Source organism: Schistocerca serialis, chromosome 3, assembly GCF_023864345.2.
Source record: "Schistocerca serialis cubense isolate TAMUIC-IGC-003099 chromosome 3, iqSchSeri2.2, whole genome shotgun sequence".
NCBI classification, from domain to species: Eukaryota; Metazoa; Arthropoda; class Insecta; order Orthoptera; family Acrididae; genus Schistocerca; species Schistocerca serialis.
The window spans coordinates 227,393,041-227,412,070 of NC_064640.1; the positions used below are offsets into that span (position 1 = coordinate 227,393,041).

The following is a 19,030-nucleotide window of genomic DNA, read 5'->3' on the forward strand; positions in this document are numbered from 1 at the left end:
TATAAATTGCCATGTAGAGACTTTAAAGAAACACTCTGAAATCTGTGGCTCTCAGATAGACAGTTGAAGTAAATATAAAACCAAATAAAATCAACTGTGTGAATAAACTAAATCCATTTTTTTTCCTTCATGAAATCTATGAGAGGAAGTCATATTTGTAAGTAAGGTAGGTCCTGGGCTAATGAGGCTTCAGGTCCTTTGTCAGTAGTATCAGTAATGACACTGATACCTATTATTTCAATCAATTACAACTGTATATGTCTTTTTCAGGGTATCCAAAAATAAATATTGAAGTTTCCATCAAAAATTTCTTGGAAAGTTGTTGAACCACCAGTATGCTCTTTGTTAGACTCAGTATATATTACATATAGTTTGGCTTCATCTAGCCCTTCAGGTAAGCACACTCTTGATGTATCCTTTAAAGAATAGTGATATTTCCTTCCTCTCATAGATTTCATGAAGGAAAAAAAATGGATTTAGTTTACTCACACAGTTGATTTTAGTTGGTTTTATATTTACTTCAACCATCTATCTGAGAGTCACAGATTTCAGAGAAGTGTTTCTTTAAAGTCTCTACATGGCAATTTATAATACTGTGTAAGGCTAAGAAGGCTTTGTGGCAAATGGTTACATCTGGCAATAAATCACTACCATAAACATGTGCACGTGCCTGATAACAATAAGACACACAATCACTTGCCACTGCATCATACTTTCTGTTGCACCACTGCTGAACTGGAACAATTGTGATCAGTTCACTCAAATACTGAGTCTGTTTGTTGCAACACCCAAGTTTATTTACGTTAGATATAATGTGTGGAGTGCCACTATGAGGACATGACCGAGCACCTTAAGATTTTGCATGAACCGAGGACTGGCAGTCACGTAACACGAGAAAATGTGAAAAGTGTTAATATGTAGTAAAAACCTAAGAAAATGTCCCGTTTCCGTCATTTACTATCGAATCGAACTAATGCCAGATCGTCACACTGGTCGCTTTTCTCTCTGAAACGGTTACATTTATCGTCTGCAAGCCCTTGTCGCGTGCTGCGGTATGCGGAGACACTACAAGCAGCACAGTAGAACACAGAAGATGCATCTAAGTTGATGCAATCAGCCAGTAAGAAGAGCAACATTTCAAGTTTTAGTTATCGATTATTGATTTCCATTTTCAAGAAGGGACGTCGAACAGATGTGCAGAACTATAGACCTATATCTCTAACGTCGATCAGTTGTAGAATTTTGGAACATGTATTGTGTTTGAGTATAATGATTTTTCTGGAGACTAGAAATCTACTCTGTAGGAATCAGCATGGGTTTCGAAAAAGACGGTCGTGTGAAACCCAGCTCGCACTATTTGTCCATGAGACTCAGAGGGCCATAAACACGGGTTCACAGGTAGATGCCGTGTTTCTTGACTTCCGCAAGGCGTTCGATACAGTTCCCCACAGTCGTTTAATGAACAAAGTAAGAGCATATGGACTATCAGACAAATTGTGTGATTGGATTGAAGAGTTCCTAGATAACAGAACGCAGCATGTCATTCTCAATGGAGAGAAGTCTTCCGAAGTAAGAGTGATTTCAGGTGTGCCACAGGGAAGTGTCGTAGGACCGTTGCTATTCACAATACACATAAATGACCTTGTGGGTGACATCAGAAGTTCACTGGGGCTGTTTGTGGATGTTGCTGTGGTATATCAAGAGGTTGTAACAATGGAAAATTGTACTGAAATGCAGGAGGATCTGCAGCGAATTGACGCATGGTGCAGGGAATGGCAATTGAATATCAATGTAGACAAGTGTAATGTGCTGTGAATACATAGAAAGATAGATCCCTTATCATTTAACTACAAAATAGCAGGTCAGCAACTGGAAGCAGTTAATTCCATAAATTATCTGGGAGTATGCATTAGGAATGATTTAAAATGGAATGATCATATAAAGTTGATCGTTGGTAAAGCAGATGCCAGACTGAGATTCATTGGAAGAATCCTAAGGAAATGCAATCCGAAAAAACAAAGGAAGTAGGTTGCAGTACGCTTGTTTGCCCACTGCTTGAATACGGCTCAGCAGTGTGGGATCCGTACAAGATAGGGTTGATAGAAGAGATAGAGAAGATCCAACGGAGAGCAGCGCACTTTGTTACAGGATCATTTAGTAATCGCGAAAGCGTTATGGAGATGATAGATAAACTCCAGTGGAAGACGCTGCAGGAGAGACGCTCAGTAGCTCGGTACGGGCTTTTGTTGAAGTTTCGAGAACATACCTTCAGCAAAGAGTCAAACAGTATATTGCTCCCTCCTACGTATATCTCGCGAAGAGACCATGAGGATAAAATCAGAGAGATTAGAGCCCACACAGAAGCATACTGACAATCCTTCTTTCCACGAACAATATGAGACTGGAATAGAAGGGAGAACCGATAGAGGTACTCAAGGTACCCTCCGCCACACACCGTCAGGTGGCTTGCGGAGTATGGATGAAAGATGTAGATGTAGAAGGTGACAGAGACTCCGTGAGTTGTAATACAGCTAGGAGAAGCTGGATGTTCTTTCTGCAATATTGCAGAAAGTCTTGGCAGGAATGTAGCCACTTTGCATGACTGTTGGTAGTGGTGCTCACAAGAATGTAAGGTCGCATGAAGACCGGGTTCTAGACGGTCACGTCACCCTCCAAGAGGGAACATGTTTCACACATCATACTGCATGTGCAGCCGCAATTTGAGCAGCAGTTGGCACCACAGTGACACAACGAACTGTTACGTATCGTTTACTTCAAGGACAGCTTCACACGAGATGCCCTGTAGCATGCATTCCACTGACCCCAATCACTGTCATTTTTGACTTCAGTTCCATTAAGCAAGAGGTCATTGGAGGACATGGTGGAGGTCTGGTTCTGCCTTGGTGCCAGTGATGGCCATGTGTTGGTTAGGAGGAGGTCAGTTGAGGGTCTGCAGCCAACCTGCCTGCGTGCTAGACATACTGGACCTACACCTGAAGTTAGGATCTGGGGTGCAATTTTGTATGACAGCAGGAGCACTCTCATTGTTATATTATGCATCCTGACTGCAAATTTGTTTATCAGTCTGGTGATTTGACCTGTTGTGCTACCATTCATGAACAGCATTGCAGGGGGTGTTTTCTGAAAGGATAACACTCAACTACATACCTTGTCATTACACAACATGTTCTACAGAGTGTCAAAATGTTGCCTTGGCCTGCTTAATGACCAGGTCTGTCTCCAATTGAGCACACATAGGACATGATTGGATGAGAACTCCAGCAGCATCCACAAACAGCATTAACCATCATTTACAGCATCATCCACAAACAGCATTAACCATCCCTGCATTGACCAAACAAGTGCAACAGGCGTGTAACTCCACCCCACAAACTGACATCCGGTACCTGTACAACACAATGCATGCATGTTTGCATGCAACATTCTGGCTGTTATACTGGTTACCAGCACTTCACATTTGCAATGGCTTATATCACACTTACGTGAACCTGTGATCTTTCAATGTTAATATAAGTCTCTTAGTATCATAGTCATTTTACCAGAACAGTTTTTCTCTGTGACTGTTTCTCTAGAAAGCAAAACAGGCGTACACTATTATTGCATATAATACTGAGGTAAATGTTTATAAATCACTCCTTTTCTCCTCTTCATATCTTTCAGGCAACTATTGCAATATTACCATATTGTCAACATGCATGTGTGAGCATTTTGACTGTTACCTCTTACACCAATCACAAAGTAACTACTGGTGTTACCTTTCATTTCTTAATGATGTAATTAACTGTGTGTGTGTCATGTTGATAAATATAAAATAAAACTAGGTCCCAGCTCTCTGGCAGAAACGTGGCATCTTTTTGACAATATTCAGACTTTCATTTCAACAGAGTCATATAATAATATAGAATAAAATTTTTAATATGATGTTTTTGGTATTGCACTTTATTGATTAAAAATAAAAATTATTTATTAACAAATGCATCATGAAAGCATTTTTAGTTCATACAATACCACAGCAACTTTGGTGTACAGAAAATATCATAATCTGCAGTCTTCAGTATTAGATTCATAGTTACAGACTAGATGTTCATTACTTAAAGCTACAGGACACTCATTATTCCAAAACTTGTGCACAAATGTCTGTGTTGCATCTTCTGATACTATGCTCCATGTGTATTGCATACCTGTACACTGATTTTGAGGCAGTATGGATTCTCACTGGAGTTTTTTCCATGTTGGAGGACGATCACAAACTTTCACCATTCATGACACAAATTGGCACTTTTGGTACAACCTAAAATAAAAGAGTATTTATCAAGAGTGTTTCCAAACTGCTTACATTTATATGCAGTACACTGACACTAATAAATTTTGTTCAAAATATTAGATATTTCATTGAGTTTGATCCTCCTAGTTGTGTCTCTAACAGAAATATGACTTTCAAATAATAAACTTTCTTCCAGACAATGTAACTGCCATATAAGAAACAATATTATATTATTAATACTGTGGAGAGGCCAGAAAAATGTGGTTCCAGAAGAGGGGCAGCAGCCTCTTTAGTAGTTGCAGGGAAACAGTCTGCATGATTGACTGATCTGTTACAATAATGTCAGACAATATGGCCTTGCTGTGCTGGTACTGTGAATAGCTGAAAGCAAGGGGGAAACTATAGCCATTACTTCTCCCAAGGACATGCAACTCTACCATATAGTTAAATGATGATGGGATCCTCTTGGGTAAAATATTACGGAGGCAAAACAATTTCCCATTTGGATCTCAAGGTGGGGACTACTCAGGAGAATGTCATCATTAGGAAAAACAAAACTGGCATTCTACGGATTGGAGCATGTAGTGTTAGATCCCTCAACTGGGTAGGTAGATTATAAAATTTAAAGAAAAGGAAATGCTTAGGTTGAAGTTAGATGGGATGGAGATTAGTGAAGTTTGGTAGCAGGATAAAGAGAACTTCTGGTCAGGTGAGTACACTGTCATCAATAAAAAATCAAATAGGGATAATGCAGGTGTAGGTCTAATAATGAATAAGAAAATATGAGGTTTGCCCAGAAAGTAGTGCACCACATTTTTTTCTTCAACAATCCTTTATTGAAGATAACAAGAATTACACACATGAAAGAATGGTGTTTCATCTACATACCCTATTTTTCCACGTAATCTCCATCCCATCCTATGGCCTTCCTCAAGCGCGAAACAAGGGCGTGTATGCCCTGTCAGTACCAATCCAGGTCCTGGTGGTGGAGCCAATGCTTCACTGTGTGAATCACCTCCTCATCAGCAAAATGTCTTCACGAATGGCATTCTTTAATGGCCCAAAAAAAGTGGAAGTCCAAGGGGGCTAGGCTAGGTGTGTCAGGTGTGACAGACACTGCTGCAAATAATGGAGCTCCACCAAATCACCTTCTGACGACCCCACCCTCCATGCCCAGCAACTAACTGTACTTCTGTTGACAGCATATGCTCCATAGACTGTGCACAAGCATTTGTGAATATTCACCACAATTTCTTTCTCTGCAGTGAGAAATTCAATGATGGCATGTTGCTGTAACATGCATCTCCTACAGATGCCATTTTGAAACTGTCCTGCAGCTACACTATCTGTCAGAAGTGACAGAATCTTGATGCGCTCTCTCTCTCAGGAGACTTCAAATAATACATATGGAATATTCTGCATTTGTAGCATTGTTTTTGGCTGAGAAAAAAAATTGGTGCTTTACTTTCTGGGCGACCCTCATAGCAATGTGGGTAAGCTACTATGCGCAGCACAGTGAACACATTATTATACACAGGATAGGCATAAAGCCAACACCCACAACAATAGTACAAGTTTATACGTGAACTAGCTCTGCCGATAATGAGGAGAGTGAAACAATGTATGATCAGACAGAAGAAATTATTCAGACAGCTATTCCCCACGTGAATCTGTTAATGAAGATGATTTCAACAGAAGTTTGAGACAAAGTAATCTTCAACAATTCACTGAAATTTAACAAAAGCCACTTTCTTGGGTGTTGAAACTTCATATCTTAAAAAGGAACTTGGAGGCCTTGTAGGGTAATAAATCACGAAACTAAAAAATCCAAGATTATTTTAAAGTTACTTGTTTATTGTTCAACAAAAACAATCAGTTTTTGAAAAAATAATTTAAATTTAATTGGATAAATAAAAAAAATCTACTCACCAAGTGGTGGCAGAACACACACATAAAAGAAAATTGTAATTAAGCAAGCTTTTAGAACCAGTGGCTCCTTCTTCAAGCAGAAGGATTGAAGGGGAAGAAAGAGGGGTGAAGGAAAAGGACTGGAGAGGTCTAGGAAAAGGGGTAGATTTTGGGAAAGTCACCCAGAACCGCAGATCAGAGGATACTTACCGCACAAGATGAGAAGGAAAGACAGATTGATGGGGACCGCATCAGATGATATTTGAAAACCTGAGAGCTTAAAGGTGGAACACAGGGTAATATGCAAGACAGAGATTACTGCTTACACATCATGCACGAGTTAATAAGAGCAAAAAGATAAGTACATTGTATGTAACAGATGTGGGAGGGGGTGGTGAAAAATAGATAGGTAAGACAATGAAAGATGTAGAAAACTGAAGTTGAGTGAAGAGAAGAGTAGTTACTGTGAAGAAATGCTGGGATGGAAGAAGTTAACATATATTAAGGCCAGATGGTTTGCGAGAACCAAGGACATGTTGTAGAGCTAGTTCCCACTTGCAGAGTTCTGAGAAACTGGTGTCTGGGGAAAGAGTACAGATGGAATGTGTGGTGAAACAGACTCCGAGGTCATGGTTATCATGTTGTAGAGCATGCTCTGCAACAGGATATTGCATGCTCCCAATATACACCCTCTGCCTATGCCCATTCATCCTAATTGATAATCTGGTGGTTGTCATGCAGATATAAAAGGCCAAACGGTGTTTACATACCAGCTGGTACAAGACATGTCATTTCACAGGTGGCTCTCCCTTTGATAGTATATCTTTTGCCAGTTACAGGGCTGCTATAGGTGGTGGTAGGAGGGTGCATATGGCAAGTCTTGCAGTGAGGACGGTCACCGGGCTAGGAGCCATAGGGTAGGGAGATGGGTGCAGACGGAGCACAGGACCCGACAAGAATATTGCAGAGATGGGGAGGGCAACAAAAAGCTGTTCCAGATGTGATGGGTACAATTTCAGACAGAATGAATCTAATTTCATGGTATGTTTTTAGGAAGTCATGGCCCTGTTGAAGTAGCTGATTACACATTAAAGACCAGGATAATACTGAGTCACCAGTGGTGTGCTTCAAAGCTGTTTTTACAGTCATCAGCAATACGAGGATTGGATGGGATGGCCCGGGATATCTGCTTTTGAACTTGGCTGGTGGGATAATTATGTGCAGTGAAGGCTGAGGTGAAATTCTTGGTGTATTGCTCTAAAGAGTTTGCATCTGAACAAATACGTTTGTCTCAAATGCCAAAGCTGTATGGGAGGGAACATTTGACATGTCAAGGCAAACGTATTTGTTCAGATGCAGACTCTTTACAGCAATACACCACCAGTCTCACCTCAGCCTTCACTGCACGTAATTACTTCACCAGCCTAGTTCAAAAGCAGATTTCCCGGGCCATCAAATCCAATCCTGGTACAGCTGATCCCTCCAAAAGAACAGCTTCAGAACACAACACTGGTGACTCAGTATTGTCCTGGACTGGAATGCATAAATCAGCTACTTCGACAGGTCAATGACTTCCTAAAATCATGCCCTGAAATGAGATGCATTCTGTCTGAAATTTTTCCCACCACATCTAGAACAGGTTTTCGTCACCCCCTCCCCTCCCCTCCCCTCCCCTCCCCCCCCTCCCCCCCCTCTCCCCCTCCCCTCCCCCCCCAAATCTCCACAATATTCTTGTCAGACCCCATGCTCCTTCTGCACCCATCTCCCTACCCAATGGCTCTTACCCCTGTGACCATCCCTGCTGCAAGACTTGCCCTATGCACCCTCCTACCACCAACTATAGCAGCCTTCTAACTGGCAAACATATACTATCAAAGGGAGAGCCACCTGTGAAACAACACGTCATGTACCAGCTGTCATGTAAACACTGTTCGACCTTTTACATCAGCTTGACGACCACCAAATTATCAATTAGGATGAATGGACAAAGGCAGAGGGTGTATACTGGCAACATGCAACATGCACGCTCTACAACATGACTATCACGACCTCGGTGTCTGTTTCACCAAACATGCCATCTGGATTCTTCCTCAGACACTAATTTCTCAGAACTTCGCAGGTGGGAACTAGCACTACAACATGTCCTTGGTTCTCACCACCCACCTGGCCTTAATTTATGTTAACTTCTTCCACCTCAGCATCTCTTCACAGTAACTACACTCTGTGTGCTCTCAGGTTTTCAAATCTCTTCCGATGCAGTCCTCAATAATCAGTCTATCCTTCCTGTCCCGTGTGGTAAGTCTCCCCCAACCTGCGGTTCTGGGTGACTTTCCCAAAGTCTACCCCTTTTCCTAGACCTCTCCAGTCTTTTTCACTCACCCCTCTTCCTTCCCCTTCAACTCTTCTGCCTGAAGAAGGAGCCACTGACTCTGAAAGCTTGCCTAGTTACAACATTCTTTTATGTGTGTGTTCTGCCACTGCTTGGTAAGTAGATGTTTTATCTAGCCAATTAAATTACTGTTTGTTGTTCAGATAAACATTGCACCACCCACATGCAGCCCCACTGTGAATGCTGCTCTCAGGCACTGGGTGAACTACTTGGTGTTTGCAAGTAATTGGAAATTCTCCAGACTGCTATCAAGCATTTGAAAGCCGGTGTGAATGGATGGTTGGGTAGACTTCTCTCAAAGGAGCGTGAACTACTACCCTCTCCCAAGGGTACTGTTCCTTCTCCAGGAAATACAAGATGTCGACAACTAGACTTTGAGTGGTGAGTCAATGGTTGGTCCAGAGGAAGGCCAGGACTGGGAAGAACTTCAAAGTTCTACACTTATCACTTTTACCAACAGGTTTAAGGTGCTGTCTCCCACTGGAATGATGACTGTTGGGGCAGTAGGACTAAAAAAAAACATTGTTCATTGTTCATTGGTAGCATAGTAGGATAATGCAGTCAATCTACACAGGAAACTGCTTAAAAACACTTCCACATTCCATTTCAAGTGTATGGGGCCCATAACAATTAGTACTGACATGTATATTGAATGTAAACAAGTAAAAGTAGTATGAATGGTCACAGGTTTGTTTGACTCACAGGAATGCTGAAAACCTTAAACTGGCACACACTTGAATATAGATGCCATCTGTTACTGGTAATGGTGCATACACATCTTGCTGCCAGCCACAAGCACTAGTCATTTTTTTAATAGAATTATTCTTAGTCTCGCAGCCCAACCGAGATGATGCAGCTGTGCCAAATGAGGACACCACATGGGCTTGTCAACAGAGGTTATTAGTCGAGGCCACTGCAGGACAGCAGTTTTGCACACTACATCTCTCCACAGACTTATGGAGGCATGACACCACTGGCCACTCATGTACATCCCCGGCAGCACAGCCAACTCCTGCCCAGGGGGCAGGAAGTTTCTTCCCATGCACACCAGCCACTGCCAGACAGGGGGCCTAGTGTGGTGGGCACCCCTGCTGTGATGTCAGCAAATGGTACTTGGGGCCAAAGAAGCCATAGCAGCATAAAATTTGCACAATGATGGTGCAGGGTCCATGCAACCAGCTTATGTAACAAGGTCATTGGCATGATGTAGTACCGCACCGGCAACAAGGGTTGTGCGGGCAGACAGCCAAGCAGAATTCGGCAGCCAGCTGGACACTGACCCTATGCATCAAGCAGTGCAGATGTGTCAATAAAAGAACTTGTTACATTTGCAGCTGCCATCCTCTGCCATCTGGGCTCGACCTCAGCTCCACCACCCATATGCAGCATCCTGACTTCTAGCCACCGCACCCTGCACCACGAGCACTGTACCTTAACACTCTCTGTACCAGGCCTATTTTATGCACCCGTCCCTAGAAACCGGGCAATTTTACCAATATTAAAAAAATTACTGCATCAAATCTACTGTTTGGATTGTGGCAAATTTGGTACCATCTTGAAGCTGCACATTTCTACTTTAATTGTGAGTGAAAGAAACTACTTTACAATGCACAGCTTTAAGGTACAGTTATAGAAATCACTTAGATGTTTTAAGAATTTAGAAAAAGTCATACGAATAAGGGAATACAATTGTGATTTATTTTTAACCAAAATTGTGGCACTACATTACATGTTTCTGATAGTATACAGTATTACATATAAATTTCACACAGAATCATATTGTTTTTTAGTGTGGAAAATTTTAAAGCAAGGTTCCAGGCAGAGTGCAACGCCACACTGTTCACATTCGTATCGTGTCTCTTTGCGAGAAGCCTTGCCACTCTGTTTCTTGCTCCTGGAACTGCACACGTGACACACACGAGCAGCATACTTCTTAGTAGTTGCAGGTATGTGCTGCAAAAAATGTCTCTTTGTTAGCCGACCTACAGTTCCTTCATTTCTTGGAATGAATTCAAGTGTGTCGTCTTCAACAAGCTGAACTGCAAGCACTGTTATAAAGTCTGTTATTGTAATTTTCTTCCTGTGCACTGCATTGTACAGCCAAAATGCATTTGATACTCCCATAAGCAGCAAATGGAAATATAATTTTCGCCACCATTTCACAGTTCTGTGCTGGAACGGATTGTACTGCAGGCGTTGGTCTCCAATATCCACTCCAATTTTATTGAGGTTGTAATCAAGTACCTGAAGTGGTTTCAATACTACAGACCCATTTCTCTTAGTATGCGTACCAAATGTTGCTTGATGCCTTGTAGACAATGTATACACATCTCTCTTATCTTTCCACTTCATTGCCAATACATTATCTTTACGCCGAAAAGACATTTCGCCCTTTTTCAGCTTAGCAGATACTAAATCTTTAGGCAATCCTTTCCTGGATTTGTTCACAGTACCAACAGCTCCAGTGCCTTTCTCTTTGCCAGTTGCTGAAATAGCTCTGGACTGGAATAAAATCGATCTAAATACACAGTGTGGCCTTTGTTCAGCAAGCTGCTGTCAGACAACAATCGCAAAATAACCGCAGACGAAGAATTGTCAACAATATGCTTACCAGCATAAACTTCAAAATTTACAACATAGCCACTACTGGCTTCAGCAACAGCATATACTTTCAGTCCATACTTATGAGGCTTATTTTGCATGTAAACACGGAAACTCACACGACCTCGAAATGGGCAAATTCCTTCATCAATTGTCACTTTTTCTGAGGGACGATATGCCTGGATACATCGCTCCTTCAAATTATTATAATATGGCAAAACTTTGTAAAGTGGATGAAATCCATCTTCGCCTGGTTTTTTCTGATTTGAATTGTCAACAAGATGCAAGCATGACAGTATCTGAGTGAAACGCAAACGGCTCATGACATGGGGACAAAAGTTACAACTAAGAACAGGATTAGTGCTCCAATGGTCCGCAATTTTTGGCTTTTTCGAAACACACATGTGGAAAATAATACCCAAGAAACGCCTCATCTCACTTATAGTCACTGGCTTCCACGAACTCAAAACTGAATGGGGCTTCAGATTATTTCCTCTTCTTTTCTTCTGTATTGTCTGTGATGCATACAAATTTGTCTGTCTCTTGAGTTCATTTACGTCACTGTCAGTAAGGAACACTTTACTGCAATCCAGTACAGAACTCGACTCATCAATATCCACTAGTATCTGCCTGGGTGTCGTGTTGACAGGCAGAGGTCGGTAGGTGTCAACTGCAGTCCACTCACTGTCTTTCGGATACGGCACAGCTGCTGGATTTGAAGCAACACCTTCAACATCATTCTCGTCTTCATCTGAAGACAAACTGTCATCAATCTCGTCTTCTAAAAAGAATATCACATTATGTGTAACTACATACATCGTTTACACATGTTCAACAGATATGTGCGTACTGCACAATTACGTGGAAAATTCGGAAATACGTACCTTCAAACACACCATTGCATTCAGAATCGTCTGAATCACTCTCTACATTATCCAGAGTGTCGCTATGATTGATCAAATCCGCAATTTCTGCGTCTGATAAACCGCGCCGAAACATGATGACAAACAACTGAATGATATACAGACTGAGAACGCAAAGATAAGTTTTAACATGAATTACAGCGCTGCCGTGACATCTATGGACGCATTTTGTTAATAAACATCTGAAAAACGTATAGCGCTGGCCAAACCCGTAGAAATAACGTTGCAGTGTTTTGAATGAAATTAAATGTAGCGGCCCGTAAATTTTACGGGCTTGGTGATTTTCGCGCGATCCCAGGCCCGTAAATTTTACGGGCTTGGCGCTTAGAGTGTTAATCAGTCCCACAATCAGCAATTATTTTGTCAACACATCAGTGAAAAGATCTGTGCTCAGCTGTGAAAATAAACGTGTATGAACTTCCTTGTGTAGTCAGTCAGTGATAGGTGTAAATATGGATAAGGAAGACATGATTGTTGAACCTGTTAGAGCGCTATCGATGAGTTATCCTGCCACTGTCAAAAGTCCATTATATTCGGTAACTAACTTGGCCAACTAGTGTTATTATCTGGAGAGAAAGTGGACTGATTAGATGAGTATTACTAATGAAATTATATTTATAAACTGCTGATACTACGAAAAAGTGTGAGAACTGGTCATCAGTTGCGTGCAACTTAATCTGAATAAATAAGGAAGAGTATCAAAATTAAATCAATGGTGTTACATCCGTCCCTGAACTGTGAGAACACCAACTAATACAATTTCAGGATCTGAGACTAAATTATTCATGCACCACTGAGGACTTGCAGCGACACTGCCAGATTGGTACCTTAGTAAGGTGGACTTTATTACTACTACTACTACTACTACTACTACTACTACTATTTTTATACGCAAACTATCTATGAACTGAAGTGACATGTAAAGGAAACGGGTCAATGCTGGCACATCAAGAGTCCCAGAATCACTCCTCATCAATACGTACTTGTCAGAAGTACAAACAATGGCTTTACTGTGTTCAGGTGTGTCTTTATTGTTTCTAGATTGTTTTTGTTGTGAAAAACTGTAGACAATCATTTCATTTCACACTGACATTAATCTGCAGAATATACCAGCCACAAACAAGAAATGCATGATAATATTCTTCAAATTACATAGACGTACATGACTGCTGCATTTGTCTCCCTGTCTGGAGTGCGGAGATTCCTGTGCCTACATGGGGCAGCCTGTGTGCACAAATCAGATGCCCGTGTGACTCTGCGAAGTTGCATTCACCCCCTCACCTCACCGTTCAATGGCTACATGCACCTATAGTGCGCATCATTTATGTTGGCAGCCGTGTTTAGGTTCGTTCTGCGCATCTGACGTCACAAAACACAGTCAGCCAATGAACAGAGAATGACGTTGACAGATCTCGACTGCAGTGCAGAGCACAGATGAGAGTTTTCAGTTTTAGAAATGTTCAGTCATAAATAAAGTAAAAGAACAAAATCAATGTCTTGATAGCAGACTTTCTTTTATAGAAAGTTTGGAAAAAGCATTCTTTATACCAATTGCTTCATATTCTATTAATTAATTAAACCTAACAAGTAATAAGACTCCTAATTCAGGCGATAGCAAGGAAAGGTGTTTGTATCAATCTCACTAACCGCTTTTTCGCAATAAAGAACAGCGGTAAGTGATTATTTCCTATTGTACTTCGACGAAGCGTCAGTAATTCATAGTCATACCAACAGTGTTTGTCAGTATTTTGCATGACGTGTTAGACTCCTCATGTAGTTACATTGCAAGATGAGCTGCGTTAGCGTAATGGTTAAGGTGTTGGGCTACTAAGCAGAAGGTTATAACGGTTAAGGTGTTGGGCTACTAAGCAAAAGGTTATGAGTTCAAACCTTGCGCGGTGCTTAATATTTTCTTTATTTAAAAACAATATCGCAGTGTCTTACTTCACGAATTTTATTCGTTTGAATGCAATTTCTTGAAATTTCTAGTGCTTTGTCTCTTCATTAACCCTTTCGCTGCTGCAGACACGTGCTCCCCACATTCCACGCTGTGCATGATTTTGTCATCACTGGACTGCTAGCCTGTGCAGACACATGGTGTTCCCACTGCTTTGACACACTTATCATTCGATTTCACAAAAACTATTTAGCCGAAAAATTAGATTTTTACACATCTTCTTGACTGATATCTTCCCCCCATAAATGACTTAAATTTGTTTCGATGTTCAACACAGTTATTGTGCAGCATTAAATGTAGTAAACCATTGCACGAAATTTTGAAGAGTTTGCAGAGGTAAAAGTCCATAGAGTATACTTTCCGTATGGTCGATTTTAGTTGCCACAATGTTGAGATTGAAATGTGGACAAGATACCTAAATTTCATATAAAATTTACTGTATAACAATATCTCATTTAATTTAAGTACCACATAGGTGTCATATGTAATATTGAGAAATATTCCATCTTTCGCGACTGTAACAAAAGTTTGATTTACACTGGGCAAGTTTGGCTTTATTTTAAAGCACTTCAATCAACGAAAGGTATGGCACATACACAATGGTACTCATGTTCTCTTTCTTGTTTTTGTTCCACAGTTGCAGTTTTACCAATGGTATTGAAATATATTCCTCTTCCGCAAATGTAATAAGCGACTTATTTAGACCATACGCATTTCTCTCTTTTGAAGCATCTTCAGAGGACAGTATTTTGTCTCCTCCATTGCCAAGTCACCTTTCATAGTTTTGTGCTGCGGTAACACAATATTCAACGTTTGTGTCGGCTGATCAGTGTTTTAGCAAATAAATGCTGTTTGTGTGTGCCACACACAAAAGTTATATTTGAAATAGCTCAGAACACTTCACTGATAGATGGAGTCCTAATGTTTTTGTAAGTCCACAGTTTTGTTTAATGTATTTTGTCTACTTCCTTTTGATCGCTTGAAGTGCTTTTAAATAAAGCCAAACGTGCCCAGTGTAAATAAAACTTTTGTTACAGTCGCGAAAGATGGAATATTTCTCAATATTACATACGACACCTATGTGGTACTTAAATTAAATGAGATATTGTTATACAGTAAATTTTACATGAAATTTAGGTATCTTGTCCACATTTCATTCTCCATGTTGTGGCAACTAAAATCGACCATATGGAAAGTATACTCAATGGACTTTTACCTCTGCAAACTCTTCAAAAATTTCGTGCAATGGTTTACTATATTTAATGCTGCATAATAACTGCGTTGAACATCAAAACAAAATTAATTCATTTATGGGGGGAAGGTATCAGTCAAGAAGATGTGTAAAAATCTAATTTTTGGGCCAAATAGTTTTTGTGAAATCGAATGATAAGTGTGTCAAAGCAGTCAGAACACCATGTGTCTGCACAGGCGAGCAGTGCAGTGACAAACGCACACAGCGCGGAATGCAGGGAGCACGTCTTTGTAGCAGCGAAAGGGTTAATGCGGCCGTGGTAGCTTTACGTCATGAACTGCGCGCTCCCCCCTAAATGTAAGCTTGCAAACTATTCTATACTATGGCACTGCTTCTCTTGGTGCGTGCGTCGTGTGCAACTGGCAACGCAACAATCTTCCGCATCTGGGCGGACATGTGCGAGCCGCCAAGATAAAAGAATTGAACTATAGTGCACACATAAAGTTACACAGATGTAAACACACCTTTACAAGCAGGTTAGTTTACATGCATCTAGCAGTAGTTTTGTCAGAGAAAGTTGTTGTTGCGTCAAAAGAAAACTTCACCTGATAAAACAAAAATTATGAGACAGAATTTCTTCCCAGTGCCTATTTTCTGGGGGCAAAACTGTTAGTACGGCCAAAACATATAACATTATACAAAAATACCCTAGCTTTCAAAACTATCTGCTGCTACTGCTGCTGGTGTGTGTGTGTGTGTGTGTGTGTGTGTGTGTGTGTGTGTGTGTGTGTGTGTGTGTGTGTGTGTTTGTGTGTTTTGTATGTTCCACATCTTCTCCTAAACCAGTGGACCAATTTCAACCAAACATGATATACATATCCATTACTGTCAAGCAACAATTGCTGAGGGGTAAGAACCACCTACCCACCACAGTTCAGGACATATGACTTCATTAACACTGAGATGCATGAAAAACTGCTACATTGTGCATGACATTTACATTTTTTACTCCTTTGCTACTAACTCTATTCACAACACATTTTGCAGACACTATCCACAAAAGCTGCCGAATGTAACTATAAAATTATATCATTGTATGATATACAGATCAGGAGAAACTTTTGCATCATGCATGACATTTAAATAAACTTATTCTTGAGTACTAAAACACTCCTAGTCAAGTCAACTTAAGGTAATCCCTTACACCTGCTTGTGCTTTTGGCATGTCTGAACTGTGAAGCACAAACGGCATTAGACGAAAACTATAGCTGCCTACAGAGATATGGAGAGGCATTGCCATAGTGATGTTCACAAAACTGCACATCTCACACCAAGTATACTGCTCAAATACATACAAGGTTTCATTTCTAATAGAAAATTGGCAAAATTAATATCCACGCAATGCTGGGTTTGTCAGCTAGTAAGTCTATAAAAATCAGCAGCAGGGTGCAGTGCTGTTTATGAAAGAAGACAGTATATTGAACATTTCAGAAACAGAAGTCAGTGTTTCCAGTAAATGTTCAGTATTTATGAGAAATAACATGTTCTTACATAGTATTTGAAAGTTTGTAATAAAAGTTAGTGTGATCTTATAATCTTTTAAATGAACAGATGCATCACCCATGGGGCAAGTGAACAGCAGATCTATTTCCTAATTCTTGTCAGTAAACTTTTACTTGTGTTTTCTCTTTGTATCAAACTGATGTTAGACATATGATTTATCTATGGATAAACAATAAACTAAACAATTGTGGCTTCATACTTCTACAAACATTATTCATTGTATAGGAATCATAGCCAGAGTTAGGAAATTGTATGTCCTGTTTTCCTCATTATATTTTCAACACACAGTCAAACATCAGTTCAGTGTCAGTTATTATTAAGAAATTTTATGGACAGAAAACTAGAACTTACAGTGTTGACATAAAATTTACACTTCATATTGCAGGTAAGTGTGGCTTGGTGGTAAAGTGCAATCTTTGGATTGGTGACTGATTTACTTTTTCTATTCCAGGTAAACTTTGAGTAAAACACACTGGATATTCTCATTAAGAATACAGCAATAAATAAATAAATATGTACAGTATTATTTACATATTTTAGAATCACAGTGAATAAGTATTTTCACACATACCTCAGAAAATACAGCAATGCATAAATATTCAGTAGCAACACAATATTTAGTCCAGTTTTTAGCTAAATGCTTGTATTCCAGTTATAGCTCTCCCAAGAATGAGAGCATGGATATCGTGAGTACCTATAACAGATTGATCAAGTGCAGTTGTCCATTATTTGCATTCAGGAAACAAAGAGGAAAAAGACAGAAAAAGTATATGACCTTACCTTCATATGTATTGAGTGATTCCAGATTCAGAACATGTCTAATAATATGATATTCATCAGAAATGCCATTCCCACCCAACATGTCACGGGCAGTGCGTGCAATGTCCAAAGCTTTTCCACAGGAATTATGTTTCAGTATTGATATCATTTCTGGAGTACACCTTAAAAGAATATGCACAAAATGAAACTTTACTTATATGGAGAAAATGAAGATGGTTTAATATGTAAGTGAGAAAGTGAGGAATTTGTGTAAAATCTTGAGAACAGCTATTTTTATTATATTATTATGAAACACGCAATAACAAATGGCTTTTCATGTAAGACAACTTTTGTTGGTGAAACTGAAGCATATAATTAGGAGACCACTCTTGCATCACAACATCCAGTTTCATACTACACCTAGTCACCTAATAGATAGCTGCCTCATCTTGACATACAAGACAGTTGCACATTATCAGAACATGGAGTCTCCATGTCCCCAATGCATGGTTAATGACACCCCAGACCAATTCAACTGGGATTATGTGCAATCAGGACATCAAATATCCCTCAAACCACTGTAGCATGATTTTGACCTGTTGGTATGGATTGTGTTTTCCTGGGAACGCCACATCTGGTAGGGAGACCATAAACTATGAAGGAGCATATGTGACTAGTAAAAATACTGGCATATTCCACAGCTTTCATAATGCCTTCTATAACAACCGCAGGTCCCAACAAGGTCCATGTCACCTTTTCCGAACCTTCATCTGAGTTGCCACTCTGCTACTAGGAAATTCATATTTCAAACTCTAATCTCTAATAGGTTACAATATAATTGGTTTGCTTTTGATAAATATTAGTGATATCAGAATATGAACATCCAATAACCTATGCTGCTTTTGCAGTAATCATTTCTAGCTTATAAATTATCAAAATGTGACCTCTGTTGAAGTTAATCAGCAGTTTTCTGTAATCTCAGAATACAGAGTACACTGAATGACTTAATTGCACTCTTGGCACCTGTCATGCCATGAGTACATTAATTTGAGATAGTTGCTGTGTAGGAAAGAGAGTGGTTCTGTTTTCAAAGTGAACACTTCGGCATGCCACATGACTGGCAGTCATCAAATTTTGTACTGGTCATTGGCATAACAGTTGAGAGCAGGATGTTAAATATATGCAATATTAGCGTATTTCATCAAGATCAGATCATGTGTATATGGCACGTGAGACACTCCATTTGAGGCTATGCAATTGATGGGCTTTTCATATGCCACTCTTTCAAGGGTGTTCCCGAGGACTTGCTTATAGGGAAAATAACTACCACCAATGTCACAAGTCATGAGAAATAACACAGTGATGAAAGAGATTGCCACTAGCTCCATTAGTTAGTGCAGGTTGTAAGATTTAAGTGGTGGGCCACAGCCAGTTCAATGCAGAACAACAACAA

At 40.1% G+C, this 19,030-nt stretch overlaps 2 protein-coding genes across 2 annotated transcripts in view; both read right to left on the reverse strand.

The window, feature by feature from the left end:
• Nucleotides 1–3,967: 3,967 nt before the first annotated feature.
• Nucleotides 3,968–19,030, reverse strand: part of LOC126470767 (glutaryl-CoA dehydrogenase, mitochondrial-like) — an 83,200-nt gene continuing 68,137 nt past the window's right edge. Inside the window, exons 4-6 of the mRNA XM_050098772.1 lie at nt 17,599–17,759; nt 17,390–17,512; nt 3,968–4,312 (exon numbers count right to left, since the gene is read on the reverse strand). Of these exons, the coding sequence (XP_049954729.1) occupies nt 17,448–17,512; nt 17,599–17,759 (226 nt within the window). The 3' untranslated portion in view covers nt 3,968–4,312; nt 17,390–17,447. The remainder of the gene's footprint in view (nt 4,313–17,389; nt 17,513–17,598; nt 17,760–19,030) is intronic.
• On the reverse strand, nt 11,027–12,001 carry LOC126470766 (piggyBac transposable element-derived protein 4-like). Its single transcript, XM_050098771.1, has one exon. The coding sequence runs from the start codon at nt 11,999–12,001 to the stop codon at nt 11,027–11,029; it is 975 nt and encodes a 324-aa protein (XP_049954728.1).

Bases quoted from the DNA above. Each gene is read 5' to 3' on its own strand.
- LOC126470766 (XM_050098771.1), bottom strand. From the start codon at position 12,001: ATGTATGTAGTTACACATAATGTGATATTCTTTTTAGAAGACGAGATT.